The following is a 19,944-nucleotide window of genomic DNA, read 5'->3' on the forward strand; positions in this document are numbered from 1 at the left end:
CTCCAACAAAAGTCTTTGTTCAGTCAGTGGGTTTGATGTCAGCTGAACCTGCCAAATTTCCCACCAATGACAGATGTCAAGGAACGCAGAATGTTGCTTATTGGATTTTTGTTCTCCTCGAAGATAAGCCACTGCCAAGGGTGTCACATAGTGACTTAATGCCCGCTCTGTATTGAGAACACATGCATGCTTGGTTGAGAGTGCATGTGTTTGGAAGGAAAAGCCGTCGGCTGAATGAGCATTTAATGTGTACTGCCAGCTTAACACTACTATAGTCTGATTTATGTGCTTTGTTCCAGGACCACATGACCACTACATACACCCTTGTATAACCTTTCTGTGAGTCTCCATAGTGCTCCCGACCTCTAAAGATGAGTCTCAGTCTTGATTTCTTGGTTTTCTTTTTGCTTCTTTTTGTGATATGATATACATATATACAGGCTCCTGATAAAGAATATGCCAGAAATGACTGCAAAGTAACTTCCGTACACCAGAAACTGAGGAAACAAATGGAGAAATGAATCAAATTCCTGGATACGTTCTGTAACTACGTGCAGTTCTACATCAGAGATCCAAACTAGAAAGTGGTGGGGATGATTTACTGCCAGCATTATTTTTTAGGTTTATGGTTTTTTTTTTAAGGATTTCATGATTTTCTTCCTTGACAATTTTCACACTTTTAACAAACACAAATAGTCTTAATTAAAGGGATCCTATCATAAAAACCCTTTTTTTGTGAGTAACACCTAGGAATAGCCTTAAGAAAGGCTATTCTTCTCTTACCTTTCATTGTCTTCTCCGCGCCGCTGTTTTGTAGGAATCTCTGTTCTTGTTGGTATGCAAATGGTTTATCTCTGGGGGCGTCCCCAATGATGCAAGACAACTCTCTCCAGTGCTGCCTCCATCTTCGTCAGCAGTGTCCTCTTCTTCTGGCGGTGGCTTGTAACTTCTAGGCCTTGGGCAGAGCAGACTGCGCGTGCCCACAGGCCATGAGAAAATGGCCACTTGCACAGTATTGTAAGCGGCAATTTTCTTGTGGCCTCTGGGCATGCGCAGTCTGCTCTGCAAGAGGCCTAGAAGTCGGAAATCTGCGCTGGAAGAAGAGGATGAAGTGGACGCTGCTGACTAAGATGGAGGCGGCGCTGAAGAGAGTTCCCTCACAGGATTGGGGATGCCCTCAGTGCTGTTTGAGAGCTCGGGCCGCCCCCAGTGCTGCAAGAGAACTCATTTGCATACCGACAAGAACCGGGATTCCTACGGAACAGCAGTGCGGAGAAGACAATGAAAGGTAGGAGAAGAATAGCCTTTCTTAAGGCTATTCCTATGTGTTACTTAGAAAAAAAAAAGGGTTTGTATGATAGGATCCCTTTAAGAATAAAAAAAAATCTATTTTACCCCATAACCATATATTTTCTTAAAGTACAGGTGTAGCAGACTTTAACCTGATACTTAATGGGTTAAACACTCCAGGGCTAGAAATTTCACTCGACTTTTTCAGTGGCTAATGTGTTAAATAGAAAGTTCTTACAATGTAGTGAAGTATCAGCGTCAGGTTAATGTTCACTATGTCTGTAGACAACTGACACATTGTGGAAATGCCCCCAGGCCTGGAGCGTTGGTAAGCGAAATATTCCTTAGACTACTTCATGAATGTCTCATTGTTTCTCTAACGTCAAAGTGGTAAGAAATTAGGAAATTGTTCTAGTTGACGTAGATCATACAGGTCACTATCCAGCAAATAATTGACAATGTCCAGAAGAGGAGGACTGAGGAATAAGCATCACCTAAAGCAGGCATGTCAAACATGCGGGCCGCATGCGGCCCTTTACAGGCATATCTGCGGCCCGCACAAAAGTCTCAAACTTTGTCTCTAAAAAGTTTGAGACTTTTGTGCGGGCCGCAGATGTACAAAACTCACAATCAGCACTTGGAAAGTGAGCGGTGGATTGGAGCAGCCCTGCTGGACGCAGCGCTGCTCCAGCGGCGGCCCCTCACCCTTCACAGGGAGCAGGTCTCCCTGCCTGCTCCGCCCCGTCCTCCCTCCTCTCCGCCCCCTCCACCCCACACGCCGGGTGACGTGGCCACGTAATCAGGCCCGCACCCGACGTGTGCCTGCGTCCTACACGGTCTCAAAAGACCGCTGCGCAGGCTGAAGAGCAGAAGCAGGTAAGCTTCTGCAGAAGAAATTGATTTTTCAAGTATTTAACCCCTATCCTACGGATAGGGGATAAATACTAGATTTATGATGATGGGGAGGTCGGAGTGCTGGGGAAGGGTTGTGGTGCTGGGGAGGGGGGGCTGTTTCATGTATGTCTGGCCCTTCTTTGGGCTTGAGGACTGTTTTTTTTTCCCCACCCACCTTGTCATTCTTTCACTTGGGGGTTAATTGGAGCATTACAGTCTGTAGTGCTCCTATTAACCCCCAAGTGCAAGAATTGCAAGTGGGTGGGAAAAAATAGTCCTCAAGCCCAAGGAAGGGCCAGAACCCCCCCCCCCCCCCCCCCAGCACTCCAACACAATAATGGTGTCTGCCAGCTTTAACTGAGGTGCCATTTTACCGGCAATCGCAGGCACCCGGAGCATGATTCGGGGTCTGTGTGCATTTTTATGGCAGCCGGGAGAATTGTGAGGCTCCAGCCTGTCATTCTATACTTTCTATTGTAGGCTACTCTATGTAGCCTGCAATAGAAATGCCGGATTTTTGCGATGCATGGTATTAGTGATCAGTCCCCTAGGCCCTACAACCTCTTGTTACTCATGTGGCCCTCGGGGTACCCTGAGTTTGACATGCCTGACCTAGAGGTAGTGGCACTCATTACATAGTCATATAAGCAATGATTAGAGCACGGTGGAGTCCAGTGCTGAAGCCATGTTAGGGTCAGTTCACACAGTTTTTTTGGCAGCAGGTTTTGATGTGGAATCCGTCTCAAAATCCGCTGCCAAAACTGGCTCCCATTGACTTCAATGGGAGCTGTTTGTATCTTTTTTCCCCTAGCTAGTAGCGGAAAAAAGAAGCAAGATGACCCTTTTTGCCTTGGATTCCACAGCATGAGGCTCCCTCCCGATTAGGCCCAATCCTGTGCGTAATGTTCACACGCGGAATGCAAATTCCGCCGTGTGAACATACCCTTACAGAAACTTCAGTCTACTCCATGGTTGTGATTCATACAGGACCATGGAAAGTTCCTTGAATTCAGTACTAGAGATGAGCGAACACAGAGTACAGCATTCAGCCAATCAACGCTGGTTCTGCCGGAGGCTTGTCTGTGAGGAGGCGGAGTCTAAGATCGCACCAGAATGGAGACTGCTATGGACTAATCTTAGACTCCTCCTCTTTCAGCAGAACCAGCGTTGATTGGCCGAATGCTGTACTCTGTATGGCATTCAGCCAATCAACGCTGGTCAATGCATTCCTATGCCGAGATGTAGCAGAGCTGGCCATGTGCTCAGCTTGACTACTCCGGAGATGCAGCCGAGCTCAGTGCATGGCCAGCACTGCTACACCAGAGATGAAGCAGAGCTGGCCGTGCACTCAGCTCAGCTACACCGGAGATCGAGCTCAGCGCACAGCCAGCTCAGCTACACCGGAGATCGAGCTCAGCGCAAAGCCAGCTCAGCTACACCGGAGATCGAGCTCAGCGCACAGCCAGCTCTGCTGAACCCTGCTGCACACTCAGCTCTGCTTCACCAGATGTTTGTTAATACATAATAAATATTCAAGTATAAGTAGTGCTAAGCCTCAATAGACAATTTTTTATTTTTTTAAATAAAAGACCTATAAAAACTTTGAGAGAGCGCGACCATTCAACATGGTAACAAACCTGGGTGACAATATCCAGTGCTAGGCCTCTGTTGTCCACTACAATAATGGTCAATATGGTCTGAAGAACAAGTGCAATAAACGTATTCATTCCAAACATCAGTGCATAGCGTTCCATACTCAGGTTTACAGCAATCTGGAACCTGGAAGTCAACACAGTTAGATTATGTGCATATCACTTTACTAAGCAATAGACATTGGGGTTTACAGAACCTTATTCAGCATCACTGGTGTTCGTGTGGGATTATATTAATGCTAGTATACAGTGTCAGCAAAGATAATGATGCAGTCCCTATTGGGCTCATTACCAAGTGTATGTCTCCACCTAGTGGGGGGACTGATGTACTGTTTTCTGCATCACACATGGTTTCCATATAGGTTTTTGATTGTCACTTGGCATTTGTTTTGTGTAATAGAATCAGAATGTAATTTTACTGAAACATGTTTTTCAGTCGTCATAGTTGCAAAACTGCACCCCTGCAAATCCATCACTCAGGCCTAGAAAAAGTGATGTTCTCTTTAAGGAGCACATGGCTCCTGGTGATGTTAATATGCACATAAGGGTTATGTATTTTATTTGTATGGGAGGTCCATACATGTAACCGCAAGGTTGGCCAAACCTGCTGAGTTCTGCTGTAGCAGTTGACTAGTATGTGCGTGAGGCTTTGCAGTCTATCTCATGAACCCAGTTCAACACACCATCACGACATGGTTATTAGAGATGAGCGAGTAGGTATTCAATTGAATACTATGGTATTCGAAATACTCGTACTCGATCGAATACTACTCGCTAATCGAATGGAAAAATTTGATGCAGAACCAGCGTTGATTGGCCGAATGCTATACAGTCGGCTAAACAACACTGGTTCTTCTCCTACCTTTAGAAGTCTTCTCCGTGCGGCGTCTTCCGGCTCTGAATTCACTCTGCCAGGCATCGGGCCTGGGCAGAGCCGACTGCGCATGCCCGCGCTACAAGAAAATGGCCACTTTGATTGTAAGCAGCCATTTTCTTGTAGTTCAGGCATGCGCAGTCAGCTCTGCCCAGGCCTGATTCCTGGCAGAGTGAATTCAGAGCTGGAAGATGCCGCGGAGACGCTGCACGGAGAAGACTTCTCGGAGAATTCAGCCCGACCCTCACTCGTGGACTTGGTAAGTTCAATTTGATCGAATGTTGCCTACCCCTGAAACGAGCATTTTCCCCCCATAGACTATAATAGGATTCGATATTCGATTCGAGTAGTCGAATATTGAGGGGCTACTCGAATCGAATAGCGAACTTTTTACTGTTCGCTCATCTCTAATGCTTATAAAAGTCTTGAATGGCTCCAATTCGCACCTTCCAACCATCACCCCACATATGTGGCCACATATAGGACAGTTGGCATATCCCTTTGTGTTCACTTATCTGGAAATCATGTGCTTTTTACCTAATGACAGATCTGCACATGTGCAGCCAAAGTGACGGATGGTAGAGGAGAATACATCTGTACAATTCAGCATGGGCGTATAACGTCTATTATACTTACGTGGCGATAGTGATGAGAAGCATATAGGAGGACTTGAATATCAGGTATCCAGCGTAGCACATCCAGATATTAAAGCTATAGGCCTTGAGGAAAATGCTGCCGGCACTCACTGCTGAGAAGATGGCAAGGGCTAACTCTCCACTCAGCTCCCAATTCACCTTCACATATCCAACAGTGAAAGAAGTGAGCGCACCTGATGGGAGACAGTTGGATGTCAAAAATGTCAGACAAAGGTGATAGACTGTGACCTGTACAGTTCTTATACATTCTCCCAAAACGTACCATTGTAATCTAGATGTAGGGAAGGACGGCAGTCTTCATACTTGTCTAATGATAATGCAAGTGACCCCTAGATCCTGCTGTTGGGACATAATGTTGTTGTCCTCTACACAGAATTGGTAAACTGCATTTTATAACACAACTCAATGTGACCATACTTTCTAGAGATGGGCGAACCTCATAAGATTTCTTTCATCAAATATTTGTAAGGTTCAGCCCACCACTTCATTTCAGGAGCTGGATATGCTGGGCATGTCTAATATTACATGGCCACCCCTGTGACGTCATTAATGCTCTGACAGTAACATATTCTCTTGTATCCTTACCCTTCTCTTGACTTCTGCTCCCAGATGCAGTCACCACAGCTTTGTGGGAGGTGCAGGTGTCACTGCCTAATGTATAAGGTGACTTGTGATGTCACTGTCCACCACACCGCGCCTGGAACATCGATTAATTGGAAGCTGACCATCAGTAAAGAGGAATGGTCATTACGAAGTGTACCGGCCTGTCTGCTTCTGGTTCCTTAGTTTGCTACTTCTGATGTCCACAACTCCGAAAATCAGCTGTCTGGTTGCTTGGAGTGCTTTTCTCTCCGTATTTTTTATGTGGAGAGGGGAATGGAATCCCCGAACGCAAATGTGAACCGAGCCCCAAGCATCTATAAAGTAGTGTGTGCCTTGGCTTCCTAATACATGCTTGTATAGGCTGGAGAGCCCTTCCATAGAACAGCACTTGGATGGTGAGTGCGGTATCACTGTTGATACAAAGTATTGCCATCCTAAGGAGAGGTCATCAAAACCTAAACCCCACAAAAAAATCATTTAGGTGATAATATGCTTTATACTCCCACTAGGTGGATCTCACTGCATTAGTCTTAGATGGAATCTATTTATCCTGAATTTTTTTTAGTAGCTCATTGGCCCTCAATTGCCATTCTGTAGTACAGCAGTTTGTCGTGGCATACACAGGTATCATCCACAGGTTTCCAAGGACACGGAAATTAACTTGAAAACATTCTATCAAACTCCTACCATTATTCTACCGCTATCAGCCTGAACTGTTGACACCCGACAGGAAGGATTCATCATTTCATTCTGCTTGTTCCAAATTCTAGCCCTCCCATTGGTATGGTGGCGATCGAGAACAGCCACATGACCAACATCTGAGATCTAATGTGTATGACTGGCTGTAGACCACAACGGCACAAGAACTGGTCGTCTGCAGTTACGAGCCATCTTGGCTAGGGAATGATGAGTAGGGGCATGTTAGTTGAAGCACCAGCATCTTCCGCTGACCCCTTTCATCAATAAGTTGTTTACGTCCATTCTCTGTGTACTCTTAAAACCCTTGAAGATTGGTAGTTTTTGACATACCGGTCCCAGTTAGTGTGACACCAATGACCAAGGCTTTTGTTTGAAGTTGCTCAGATTGTTGGATTTTCCTTTTCTTATGTGGATTCCCAATGAAACGTAATGTCCATACCAAGAAGCTCCAATTGTGAACGGGCAAGTGTCTCTAATAAGGTGGCCATTCATTGTTAAAATCTTAGGCAATGAGCTTCCCCTAGTTGTATCTGCAAACAGAATTTGATCAAGTAACTACTGTACATTGCTATGGGATTTGGAGTTCTGTATCATAAAAACATTTCCAACCCCTATAGGAATCTTAGACCAAGAACTCATGCCCAGACACTTCAGCGTGAATTGTTATGCTTGAGGTGTGTAAAATTCTTAAAGTGTGGGAGTTTGCTATTTTTTCTGGCAATGGTGATGGATTCATGTATTATTGATATAATAAAGACCTTAGCATGATGTATTTGTAGTATCAATAGCCAGAGAGCGCTTGCTTGAATAATGCGTCAACGTCCAACGCCCAAGGAATGGTCTTATTTTTTGTTCTATGACACAGCTGGATTTTTTTTCAGTTTTCTATGATATCTGGCAGGCAATATCCTTTAACAATAATAGATATGTCTCCATTTTGCTTAAGAAATTGCTGTTCTTGGAGAACAAGGAGTCTCTTAATCCTAGTATAAACATTGAAAGAGTTGTTGAGTGGATAAAATTTTGTAGAAACAGAAAGAATACTGGTATATTTTATTTGGCAGATGGACCTTAGGGACCCCAAGAGTCCAGGGCCTGGTGGCAACCGCTACCACTGCACCCCCCCCCCTCCTCCATTGCTATGTCATTCTAATGCTGCCCAAGTACCCCGTTGGTCTCTACTTCTTGTTCTTGAGACACTAAGGAGATGTCATTCACATTGTCTTTGGTGGGCCGCTGCTGCGGCCAGTGATTGGCTAAGTGATCATTTTCTGAGTCCAGGAAGATCAGCAAAGGACCTAGGCAGCTTCAGAATGGAAGTGACGAGAAATTAGGTCAGTTTTGCTTTTATTTTTAGATTTTAACCTATTTTATGTTGGTTTTTTTTGTTTTTTTTTAAGAAATAAAAATTGGAAATATAAAAGCAGGATACTAATTCTGGCACATCAAGGGAGGTCATGCACCAAAATGACTAAGATCTCAGTTTTAATAAATTGTCCCCAATTTGTGCCTTCAGAAATATGTTGCTACCCCCTTGTCAATAGATAGTGAAGCTACACTGATAGGAGTATATCCTGCCTGGGGCTGTTTGGTTCATTTTCAGGTTCAGGGCGTGTAAGTGGTTGTGGGTTCTGAGTTCATTTTTCTTATTTATTTGTGCTTTCTCTCCTATTACTGCAGTACAAGCTGACTAACATAAGGGGAGTTCATACTACCATTGCTAATGTCCGTAGCTGTCTTCCGTCATAGGATGACAGCAACGGACATTAGCTGTCAGATAATGTTAGACTGATTCTGTGTCTGTTCCCATTGACACTAATGTGAACAACATGACAGAAGCTAGCTTGTCATGTCTGTTTACTTTTTTTGATGGAAGATAAAGTGGTACAGGCAGGACGTTATCTTCTGTTGCAAAAGTAACAAACATGATGGAAGGTAGCTTCCGTCATCTTGTTCGTATTAGTGTCAATGGGAACAGACACTTAAGTCTGTGACAGCTAGTCTGTTTCTGTCATCTTATGACGGACTACAGCAATGGACATTAGTAATAGTAACGTTAATGTTTGTGGCGAAGTTATATCCCAGAGGCAGAGCCAACGTCTTGTATTATTCCTACTGTCAGCCTCCTAGTGGCCAGGTCTATACCCCATGGTGCCGTGTCCCCCAACGCATGCAACAAAAAAAGGATTTTACAGTGAGTACAAAAATCCATTTATTCCAGGAGGCTTCATAAGAACGACACAACAGAAGTCAAGGAAAAGATACTGCAGCATGCCACGTACAGTACTTACTATAACTGATATGTCAGGAGAGCAGACTAGTTCTCTTAAAAATAATAATAATATTTTTTAAAAAACATATAAGTAATTCAGTCTACTTACCCAGAAATGTGGAGACAGCCTCTACTCCTCCATTGTAGATAGTGGAGTTCTGAGCAGGTTCCACGTGTTCCCAGAGAACCTGCACATAGTTTATCACTTGGTTATATCCAGCTGTGGCAAGTGCCCACCACAAAGACCAGTAGAGGAGCTGCATTGAGGAGTAGCATTGTTTCAAGTCTTTACACAAGAGCCAGAGAACTTGAAAGAAATTTGGGCTAGAGTTTTTCTTTGACGTCCCTGTCTGAGATTCTGTACTTGGCTCTTCTGGGTTACTACTCATTTCTTTTGGTTCTTCGGATGATTCTCCAGCAGAGTTTCCTATCACCTTTTTATGGAAAAACATGCTCTTTCTTGGCATGGGGAGTACCAAGGAGGACAAAAAAGCTATTGAAACACTTATCATAGAGATAACATTGAGGTAGAAGTAAGAGACTCCAGCAAGGGAGACCAGAAGCTGCCCTAATACAGAGGCCATAGTAAATGCCACCAGTGTAATGCTGCGACAATAGCTGGTGACCTTCTGGTAATGTTCTATATCGACTACACTATAGATATATGAAAAATAGGCCACTTCAGTGGCAGTGACCATGCCATAGACAAATTCCAAGCCCTGCATGGCAGGAACGCCACGGGCAAAGAGCAAGAGGATCCATGTGATTATATAACTAAGGCCCTGGAGGATTATGACAGGCTTGTATCTTAAATAGTCTGTGAGCAGGAATACGGGGAACAATATCACCAAGTAGCTGTATGTCCATACTGGGAACACGGAGTTTGTTACCTGTAATATAGATAAGTACAATGAGCAAAAACCTATAGTAAACGGGCAAAGATATGACAGGACTCCCTGGTTTACAATAAAAAAAATTCCCAGTACCCTCTTAATTTCTGGATTATTTTTCGGACTATAAGACGCACTTTTTTTCCCCCAAATTTGGGGGGAAAAGAAGGGTGCTTCTTATAGTCTGAATGTGGCGCCTGGCATCCGCTGTAATAGAGAGGCGGAAGCCGGCAAGTGATAGACGCCGGGGCCTGAGACATCGCTGCGCTCCTCTGCCCTGCATGAAGCCAGCAGCGGGAGGAGTGATGCGAGTGATGCTATTCCGCTCCTCCGTGCCCCCGCCGCTGGCTTCATGCAGGGCAGAGGATCGTAGCGATGTCTCAGGCCCCGGCGTCTATCCCTCCCCGGCATCCGCCTCTCTAGTACAGCGGATGCCGGGTCAGTATCAGTGGCCCCTTCTCCCCCGGGGCCGGTCCCCACCGGCCCCGTACCTGTGAAGTTGCAGGCCGGCTCCTGCGCGGCGATATCGCAGGAGCCGACCTGTTCGGGTGACATCCGGGAGCCTAATGAGGCTCCCTGGTCTGTCACTGCTATATATTAGTATTGCGGCTGGGTCTATGACCAGCCGCCCTAATACTACTATACAGAATGTCCCATAGACGGCAATACACTTGTATTGCCGTCTATGGGACTTGCGATCAAGTGACCGCAGGTTCAAGCCCCCGGGGGGGAATAAAATAGTAAAAAAAAAAAAAAAAAAAAAAAAAAAAGCTTTAAAAATATGAAATAAATAAAAGTTCTAAATCACCTCCTGGTTTTTTTTCAATACAAGGTGATCTAAGCAATAGATATCCCCCAAAATGGTATAACTAAAAAGTACAGCTGGCCCCGCAAAAAAAACACTCTATGCGTCCCCGTACAGCTGCAGGGTCACCTGTCAATGTGGCCTTGCAGCTGTTGCAAAACTACAACTCCCATATATTAAATATTTTACCAGTTTTTGCTTCAAAATTTTTTCCCCCTATTTTCCTCCTCTAAAACCTAGGTGCGTCTTATAGTCCAAAAAATACGGTAGCTATCAGCTTCTCTTTAGTAGTCTAAGGCTTAGTTCTTACGTAAATTACATGTGGCTTATTTTGGCACCGGAAAAAAATGCTTCCTAATTAGGAAGCTTTTTTTGACCTTGCCGTGCTTTTTGTAGATTTTTTTTTCTGCGTGTTTTTTTTTTTTTGCAAAAAAAGCGTTACTTTTTTGCAAAAAAACGCACGTTTTTCGCCTCCCATTCACTTCTATTGCTTTCTTCAGGCAGAAAACGCCTGAAGAAAGTTCATGTTGCTTCTTTTTTTCTGCTAGCAAAAAAAAGAAAGCTAGCAGTCTACATAGACCACTATTGTAAAGGGGCAGATTTTGAAGCGAAATCCACTGTCAAAATCAGCCTCTTTGCCCCCGTGTGAACTAGCCCTTAGACAATCCCGTTATTGAATGGACCAGGAGAGAGCAGGGAGTGTGTCTCTGACGCAGTTCACATCTAAGCATGGGTTTCTGTTTAGGGAGTCTGCTTGGGGACCCCCTTGAACGGAAACCTAATCTGCATAAGAAAAGCGGTTACCTAAGGAAACCACATAGACTATAATGGGGTCCCTGTGGTTTCCGCACAAAAAATGCGGAGAGAAAAGTGCTGCTTGTAGGACTTTTCTCTCCATATTTTTCATACTTAGAGTGGAACGGAATGGCCCGAACACAGATGTGTTACAAAAGTAACTTAAAAAAAGCACCAACTTTGTAAATAGCCTTTATTAGAAATACCCTACTCTTTTGCTATATATAGTTATGTGTCTCCGTGTATATAGACACCTAGTAATCCATGCCACAAGTGATCGAGCTGTCTCTTATTGGAATAATGAAATTCTGCTAACTTACAGGTATATTGGAGACAGAAGTTTTTGTTAGGTGTAAAGGACGCACGATGCATCGCCTGCTAATCTCTGACATTTTTAAGCATGTATTGAGTATTACTTGTTAGCTTGTTACCAGTGACATGGCTTTGTAGGTAACCCTGCAAAACAATCCAACTGGTAATACATTAACACCAGCAGCATAGCAACATAGACCTGTGTCAGGCACGCAATTCATCACGTGCCTTCACCCTAAAGTTGACATGTTTTCTGCACTGACTAACAATCAATACAATATTCATTGGGGGTGAAAAAGTTTATTTGTAAAAACAGCAAAAATAAATAAACCTTCACGTCAGGTACAAAAATAAGCAAAATAAAATACAGCCTTAACTTCAGGCAAAACACCAAACAAAACCCTGTTCGTCCGAGCACTAACTAAACAGTAAAAAAAAATAAAAAAATAACTATACATGAGGCTTACTACCAACCACATGAACAAACAAAATAGCACAGTACGGTCTCGCCAAACTCTCAGTATGTTCGGACAGACCCTGGCGCCTCCTCACTCCAAGGATCTGCCCTGAAGTGCAGGCTCTGCAGCCTTTTGTGGCCCAGTAAGGAGTATAAGACCTACACCTGGGCTAAAGCCTACACAAGACCCACCCTGGAACACAAATATGTAAGAAAGATGGGGGGTGATATGCCGTGACTCCAGCACTCTGCCTGTCACCTTCTCACAACATGGATAAACCTTTGAAGTGTCAACATGAAATATCATCTACTGAGATATTTCATCCTGCAAGCAATGTCCATGACTAAAGGTATACCATTTTTGTCTTTCAGCCTATAGACATGCCAAATGTGTTAAAGGAGTTTTCCTATAAATAGCATTTCCAACTATCAACAGGATATATAAATATATACGTACTTATGGTCACTGGTGTTTCAACTGATGGGTTGTCCACCAAACACAGGACCAGGGATCCCCAAACTTCTGCTTAAAACCATTGTCACCAATTTCCCAATAAAAGAAAATGTCATCATTGGTGTTAGTGCCAAATGCTCCATATTATATCTGCTATTTAAAGGGGTTGTCCCATCACAAGGATCCTATCTATACTGCTTGTTAATGTGGATGTAAGACTTTTCCTAAATACACTGCTTCAGTAAAACTGCTTTGTTTGTCCACTATCTTACTTTATTCAATTCATTGTTGACGCAGCCCTTGACTTATCTGCTCAAAAGTCAAGTGATGTATCTGCTGCTCTGAGGGGGAGGGAGGAGGGGCTAAGTGCACAGGAGCGAGCCTAGAGGGGGGTAGTTTACACTTGGGGGGGGGGGGGGGCACCAATACAGACCCGGCATCCGCTGTAATAGAGAGGCGGATGCCGGGGAGTGTAGACGCCGACACAGGTGAAGCCAGCAGCGGCAGAAAGGATGCTGCTATTCCGGAGGGGAGGGGGGGGGAGCGGAATAGCAGCATCGGTACTGCCGCTGCTGGCTTCACCTGTGCCGGCGTCTACACTCCCCGGCATCCGCCTCTCTATTACAGCGGATGCCGGGTCTGTATTACATTGTGAAGGCTGTACGTCCGATGCCTAGTGCATCGGCAGCGCACACGCAGGGCCAACGGCATAGAAGCGACGACTTCTCGCCGCTGGCTTTGCATATGTAACCCCGCCCACCAATGACGCAACAAAGCCGGAAGACAGAAGAATTTACTGCAGCGAAGACTGGTGAGTATGCGACGTGGGACAACCCCTTTAAGACCAGTAAGTCTGGCTCTATGAGCATTGCACAATCCATCACACGTCTATATTTATCTCTCCCATGTACTTTTCATTGGCCAAGTACCAAGCGTTATATTGTCTATTGTCACTTGCTGGTAGTGTAAACAGACCTTTACTGACTGCAGCACACACACAGTTGCTGTGACTGCTGGTGCTTTCAATTAAAGGGGAACTGTCACCATGTAAATGCTATGTAATCTGCAGGCAGCATGTTATAGAGCAGGAGGAGCTGAGCGCATTGATATATAGTTTTGTGGGAAAAGGTTGAGAAAAACTTGACATTTATTCAGTTATTTCTCTGTACTTTCTATGCTTAGAAGTAGTAATTGAGTCAAGTGGGCGGTCCTAATGGTGAATGACAGCTATCTCTGTATAACCATAGAAGGTAAGCTGTCCACACATTAGACTCAATTACTCTTTCTGAGCATGGGAAGAACAGAGCCATAACTGAATAAATGTTTCCTCATAGAAAATAATAGGTTACCTCCCATTTGGTCAATAAGAACTAATTTACATATAACCTTCGAGGGGCCATATCTTTCGAACATCAATGCCAAATTGATGGGGGCACAGCCAGAATCAAATGATGAATGGCATTTAGCATTTTGTACTTGGTGACAGATTCTCATTAAAAAAGGACAACACCATCTTCATCTTCACCATCTCCTTCTCCAGTTCTTAGCATCTGTTAATAGACTCCATTGATTCTGGCATTGTTGGAATTGTCTCTTTGCTGTACACTAGCCAATCAACGCTGTTCAATGCATTCCTATGGGAAAAAGTCAGCTCCGGCATATCGCAAGCTGACGGGGATCCCGACATAATAAAGGTACTTGATGCCCCCAGACATGCTTTCCCTGCTGTCCCAGTTGCATTCCAGAGGTGTTGGAATCATTTACTGGGGTGTCATAGTGGACTTGGTGACTCTCCTGAATCGAATGGTGGGATCCCCTGTAGCGAAGCATTTTTCCCCATAGACTATAATGGGGTTCGATATTCGATTGAATAGTTGAATATTGAGCGGCTATTCGAAATGAATATCGAACATTTTACTGTTCGCTCATCTCTAGTGGTATCAGGCAGAAACACACAAGGGGGGTGAGTCAGACCTCCAATGAGAGGCAGCTAGTGTTAGAGCTCAGAGTCATACCCTTTGTCTCTTTCTGCCTGACTCCACCCTCTGACTGTACAAAGCCTAAATAGCATATCAAGCACCAAAACGACCAGCGTTGATTGCTCAGGAATGGTGATGGCTAGAGAAAATATTCCAACTGTGCCTGAATCAGTGGAGCAGCAGCTATAAATGATACAATGTGCTCTTGGTAAAAGGTCCTCTTTAACATTTTGCTATTTCAGCTTTGTGAGATCTATTATGCAATATCACTGACTAATTGCACCTATGTTCCCGATGTATAATCCTTTTATCTCTGAAGTCATTTCATGAGGATTTCCCTGCACTGTGTGTAAGGTTTACAGCCTATAGTAAATAACTTCCACTAAAGAGGACCTTTCATATCCTCTGACATTGGTGGTGTTATATAGCACTACAAAGCTGACAGTGCACTGAATTTCCCCCAGATGCACAGATATGCCTGTACTGTAAGGGTAAATTCACACAGTGGAAAATGGAAATGAATTCCTGTTCCAGGGCATCGGCATTCATTCGCGGCTTTCTGTTGGTGAAATGGGCAGGCAGATTCAATTAATTTCCCCACAACCTCTGTGGGCATTCTACCTCTATTATACCTATAGGGATAGTGCCGCCGTTTATGTAGGTATAATTGACATGCAGCGATTTCCAAAAATGCAATGGTTTGGGAAATCGCAGCATTTCAGCTGCACGTAACTTTCTGCAATATGTGGATGGGATTCTCTAGAATGTATGGAGAGATTATAAAACACTGCGTGGTAAACACCACGTGGGGCCCTGGCCTAATCTTCTGGGCTACTCATCAGAAGCAAATAATAAAGGTTCATTCGCAATCATTCCTTCTTGTATTTAGGCCAGTGCTAGATTTAGGATACTTGTTATACCAGCCTGATATTTACATAAATCCAGAAAGAGTGTAATAATTCTGGGTTATGCAATCGGGGAAGTGCTGGGAGTTGTCGCTGCCAACTATTTCCTGCACCTTTGGCGTGGTGATGGTGGGTAGTGCTATATTCTGCTTCCTGAGTCATAGACCAATTATATTGGGATTTGTATATGTCCTCTTTCTTATAGATTGTTTACCATACATATTTTATATTAACATATCTATAAATAATATTTGTATAGACGTCCCATTCTGATGTCAGAACCTGACAATTATATGGGGATCAGCGAGCTAACGTAGGTGCTATTTCTCATCTTGGCCCTGCCTCCTATGCCAACCATTCATTGTCTGAATATTGAGAGCGGGTTCACATCTGCACCCGATCTTTGTTTTGCAGGTTTCCGTTTCCTGCCCGAGAAACTGGACAGGAGACGGAAACCAGCAGGTGGTTTTCAAACCCATTCATTCGAATGGGTTTGAAAAGTGTCCGCCCGTGAGTGTCTTCTGCTCTCCGCGGCAAAACCGTTTGGTACTATTCCGTTATCGGGCCAGCAGCAGCGCATTTCAGCACCAGCTTTCGGGACAGCAGTTCAGTTCAGCAGCGGGAATTACAATGACATCCGAGGACTGCTGGCCCGATGCTTGTGCCCAGTAGCCAGTACATCAATGACCCCCCCTCCATCTCCTCCTCCTTCCAGTGCTGCCCCCCAGCTCTCCTTACATCTACCCCGTACCCTCTCCCCGCCACATGACTAAGCCGATGCTGGCCCGATGATAGAGGCCGTGCTTGTGTGTAGTAGGCAGTACATCGATCGATGCCCTCATCCTCCTCTTCCTTCCAGTGCTGCCCCCCAGCTCTTCTTACATCTGCCCCGTACCCTCTCCCTGTAATAGGCCTCACCGTAAATCTTGAGCAATGAATGCTACTAGATAGCCGCCGGACGCTGCAGAAAGTTTGTCCCTCCGGCTCGCTGTAGCTCACCGTTCCTATAGTCGGCGTGTTTCTTGTCAGGGCCTGGATTGAGCCCCGGTGTCTTTCCTTTCGGTCTCGGTACTAGCGCTGAGGTGAGGCCTAGTCGTGTGGCAGGGAGAGGGTACGGGGAAGATGTAAGGAGAGCTGGGGGGCAGCACTGGCAGGAGGAGAAGGATGGGGGAGGGGGGTCATCGATGTACTGGTTACTGGGCACAAGCATCGGGCCAGCAGTCCTCGGATGTCATTGTAATTCCCGCTGCTGAACTGCTGTCCCGAAAGCTGCTGCTGAACTGCGCTGCTGCTGGCCCGATAACGGAATAGTACCAACCGTTTTTTTTCTAACCGGACACAAAGTCGGACATGCAGGACTTTGTGTCCAGTTAAAAAAAAAACAAAAAAAACAAAAACGATTTTGCCGCGGAGAGCAGAAGATGCTCATGGGCGCTCACCGGCAAATAATGAATGCTGGTTTCCGTCTTCTGCCGACAGAAAACGGAAACCTGCATAACGGACATCGGGCGCTGGTGTAAACCCGCCCTGATTCTTGCCGCAATGTGTTTTGTAGAGATCTGCGTTCCAGCTGTTGCTGCACATTTAAACTAGTTCCTGCCTTATGACGTACTATGAAATCAGCGGTGGAAACCTGTTCCCGGGAACTGATAGTAATAGTACATCAGGTGACACACGGCTGACATTAACCACCAACAGCTGCAAGCAGTGAAAACACCATTCGTGGCTGTTTAACCCCCTAGATGCCACCATCAATAAAGGTGTGTCTTTGTCAGAGGCAGGGCCTTCTAGTTATACTTTCGCTTTCATTTTGCATATTATATTACAGTGCAATGCAGAAGCATTGCAGTGTATTATAGTAGCTATTGTGCCACCTAGTCCTAGAGTATGAGACTATGTGTAAATGTAAAAAAATAAATATTTTTTTTATTATTTTTATTAATATTATTTACTAGACAAATAATAATAATAAACTAAATGTCTGTTTTTTGGTCACAATGACTGCAAAACAAATAGATAAATATAAATATCAATAGATAGATACCAATAAAAAAATCACCTAGAACCCATATAGAGAAGACCTCAGAGGGGGCTTGAGGTGATCAGTTGCAACTCTTACCCGATACCAACCTGACTAGGTGGTGAATGTAAATGAAAAGGAAATAAAACCCAGGATATTGGTAGAGCGCTACTGTAAAACAGTAAAATAAGCCAAATGCATGCAGAAATAAAATCGAGTGTGTCTTTACTGATTCCAATTGACAGTAAAAAATCGCCTATGCGTTTCGACACCGATCCGGCGTCTTCCTCAGGCCAAAATATCCTGAACTGTCAGAGCATGGGAATCTGCTCAGCAGATTCTAAATGTTTCCCAAAATGATGCAATAGAAAAGTAGAGTTATCTGTCTGGTGAGCAAGGTATTGGCTATGGTAAAACCTATCAGCACAGATCATCATTACCCCTCCAATAGCTGACACCAGGGGACAGTAGACTTGCCCTCAAATACTTGGTTATCAGATCCTGTTGACATCAATCTAATCTGCTCACCATTATCTGATGTTTATAGAATGTATACAATTCTACGTGTTTTTGTATGTTTTTTTCTTTGCTGTATGTATGACAGACACATATACACCAAGACAAGAAGCAGAGTTTTGATGAGTTTTGGGATTCTGCAGACATACCTAGATTGGAGACATACCTGCGTGCTCCAGATAGCAGCTACAGTATCTGGGACTTGATCCAAGGTAAACTGTCTGGCAGACCTGTTATTAGCAACAATTTAACCTCCTCACTTACCTCTTCTATTGTTAGATTGTGTACGGGTCCTGTCAGGTAAGGGGTTAGAAAAGGCTCCGAGGGTCTCAAGTAGGAAAAAAATCCATATATGCAAAGGAGGATAGTGGGGTATAGCCAGCCATCATTTCCTCTCCGTGTACATAATCCCATTACAGAGGCTGGATCTTGAGACAAGAGTTGAGTTACAGCTTCAGCTCTCCCACACTCAGGAGCCAGTAATGTGTCTTCTGCTGGACTTGTAGTTAAAGGAGGTTAAAGTACATTGTTCTACATCACATGGGAGGAGCGAGGATACTGGAGTGAGAACTACACAGCGAACCTTACATATTGCACAAGATTCCCTGATTTACATTAAAAGGGTTGTCCAGGTTCAGCAAATAATTATAGTTTGTATAATGAAGATGCACAAGATTCCAATATACTTTCTGTATCAATTTCACGGTTTTCTAGATCTCTGCTTGCGGTCATTCTTTATTTCCAGTGGATTAAAGTCAGTCCATGTCTATGTGATATACAGACAATGGCTATGTGATATACAGTCCATGGTCATGTGAAAAACAGTCCATGGTCATGCAATATAGTCCATGGCTGTTATATTACAGTCCATGGGCATGTGATGTACAGTTCATGGCTATGTGATATACAGTCCAGGGTCATGTAATATACAGTCCATGGCCAGTGGCGTAACTACCGCCGTAGCAGCAGAGGCAGCTGCCACAGGGCCCGGGACATTAGGGGCCCGGTGACAGCCGCTACCGCTGCTATCATTATACTCAGGTGTCTTTTCGGACCCCCGAGTATAATGAGCGGCGGCCCGGGAGAGGTAAGAAACATAAAAAACACTGTTACTTACCTCTCCACGATCCGGGCAGGCTTTGGCCTAGTCGTCTGCGTCTCATGACCCCGGCCTGCATCCCGGGTCATGTGACGTCTGACGTAATTGAAGATGGACTACTTCGTAGGCCGACAGTGTAGGAGCCGGGAGATAGGTGAGTAACAGAGTTTTTTTTTATATTTTTCTCCCCCTGGGTCTCTGATTATTATACTCTGGGGTCTGAAAACACCCCAGAGTATAATAATTGTTTATGGGTGTCCACAGTGGGACATAATACTGTGTGCAGGAGACACTATGGGGGATAATACTGTGTGCAGGAGCCACTAAGGCACATAATACTGTGTGCAGGGGCCACTAATGGACATAATACTGTGTGCAGGGGCCACTATGGGGTATAATAGAGCATGCAGGAATGCGTAGGAGGGGGTTGGTCGAGGTCTACGGCATTGGCTGGGGGGGGGGCATGTCAAAAGTTCGCCACGGGGCCCCGCCATTCCTAGTTATGCCACTGTCCATGGCTATGTGATATACAGTCCATGATCACATGATGAACACACAGGTGCATGGCTTATAACAGGCACGGCACAGTAGAGATCTGTCTTGTAACAAGCTGTGCACCTGTGTGTCCATCACATGACCATGGACTGATTTTTATCCGTTGGAAATAAGTAAAAGATGACAGCAAGCAGAGATCTAGAAAACCATGAGGGTACAATGTGTAAACTGATGGCTGGTCAGGTAATGGAGGGGGTGTATATCTCATCCAGACTAC

General features: G+C 44.6%; 1 protein-coding gene across 1 annotated transcript; it reads right to left on the bottom strand.

Moving 5' to 3' along the window:
* Positions 1 to 61: 61 nt before the first annotated feature.
* LOC142198135 (thiamine transporter 2-like) lies at positions 62 to 18,487 on the bottom strand. Its single transcript, XM_075268996.1, has 5 exons — positions 18,338 to 18,487; positions 9,050 to 9,830; positions 5,347 to 5,539; positions 3,822 to 3,963; positions 62 to 497 (listed from the first exon to the last, which is right to left on the bottom strand). Exons 1-5 carry the CDS (start codon positions 18,485 to 18,487, stop codon positions 366 to 368), a joined length of 1,398 nt encoding a protein of 465 aa, XP_075125097.1. The 3' UTR covers positions 62 to 365.
* Between the last annotated feature and the right edge of the window lie 1,457 nt (positions 18,488 to 19,944).

This window comes from Leptodactylus fuscus, chromosome 3, assembly GCF_031893055.1.
Source record: "Leptodactylus fuscus isolate aLepFus1 chromosome 3, aLepFus1.hap2, whole genome shotgun sequence".
Classification (NCBI taxonomy): Eukaryota; Metazoa; Chordata; class Amphibia; order Anura; family Leptodactylidae; genus Leptodactylus; species Leptodactylus fuscus.

Bases quoted from the DNA above. Each gene is read 5' to 3' on its own strand.
- LOC142198135 (XM_075268996.1), bottom strand. From the start codon at position 18,487: ATGGGATTATGTACACGGAGAGGAAATGATGGCTGGCTATACCCCACT. The intron at 5,540-9,049 runs GTAAGTAGACTG...GTCTCCCATCAG, and splicing joins GGCTGTCTCCACATTTCTGG to GTGCGCTCACTTCTTTCACT. The intron at 498-3,821 runs GTTTGTTACCAT...TTGTTTCCTCAG, and splicing joins CACTGGATATTGTCACCCAG to TTTCTGGTGTACGGAAGTTA.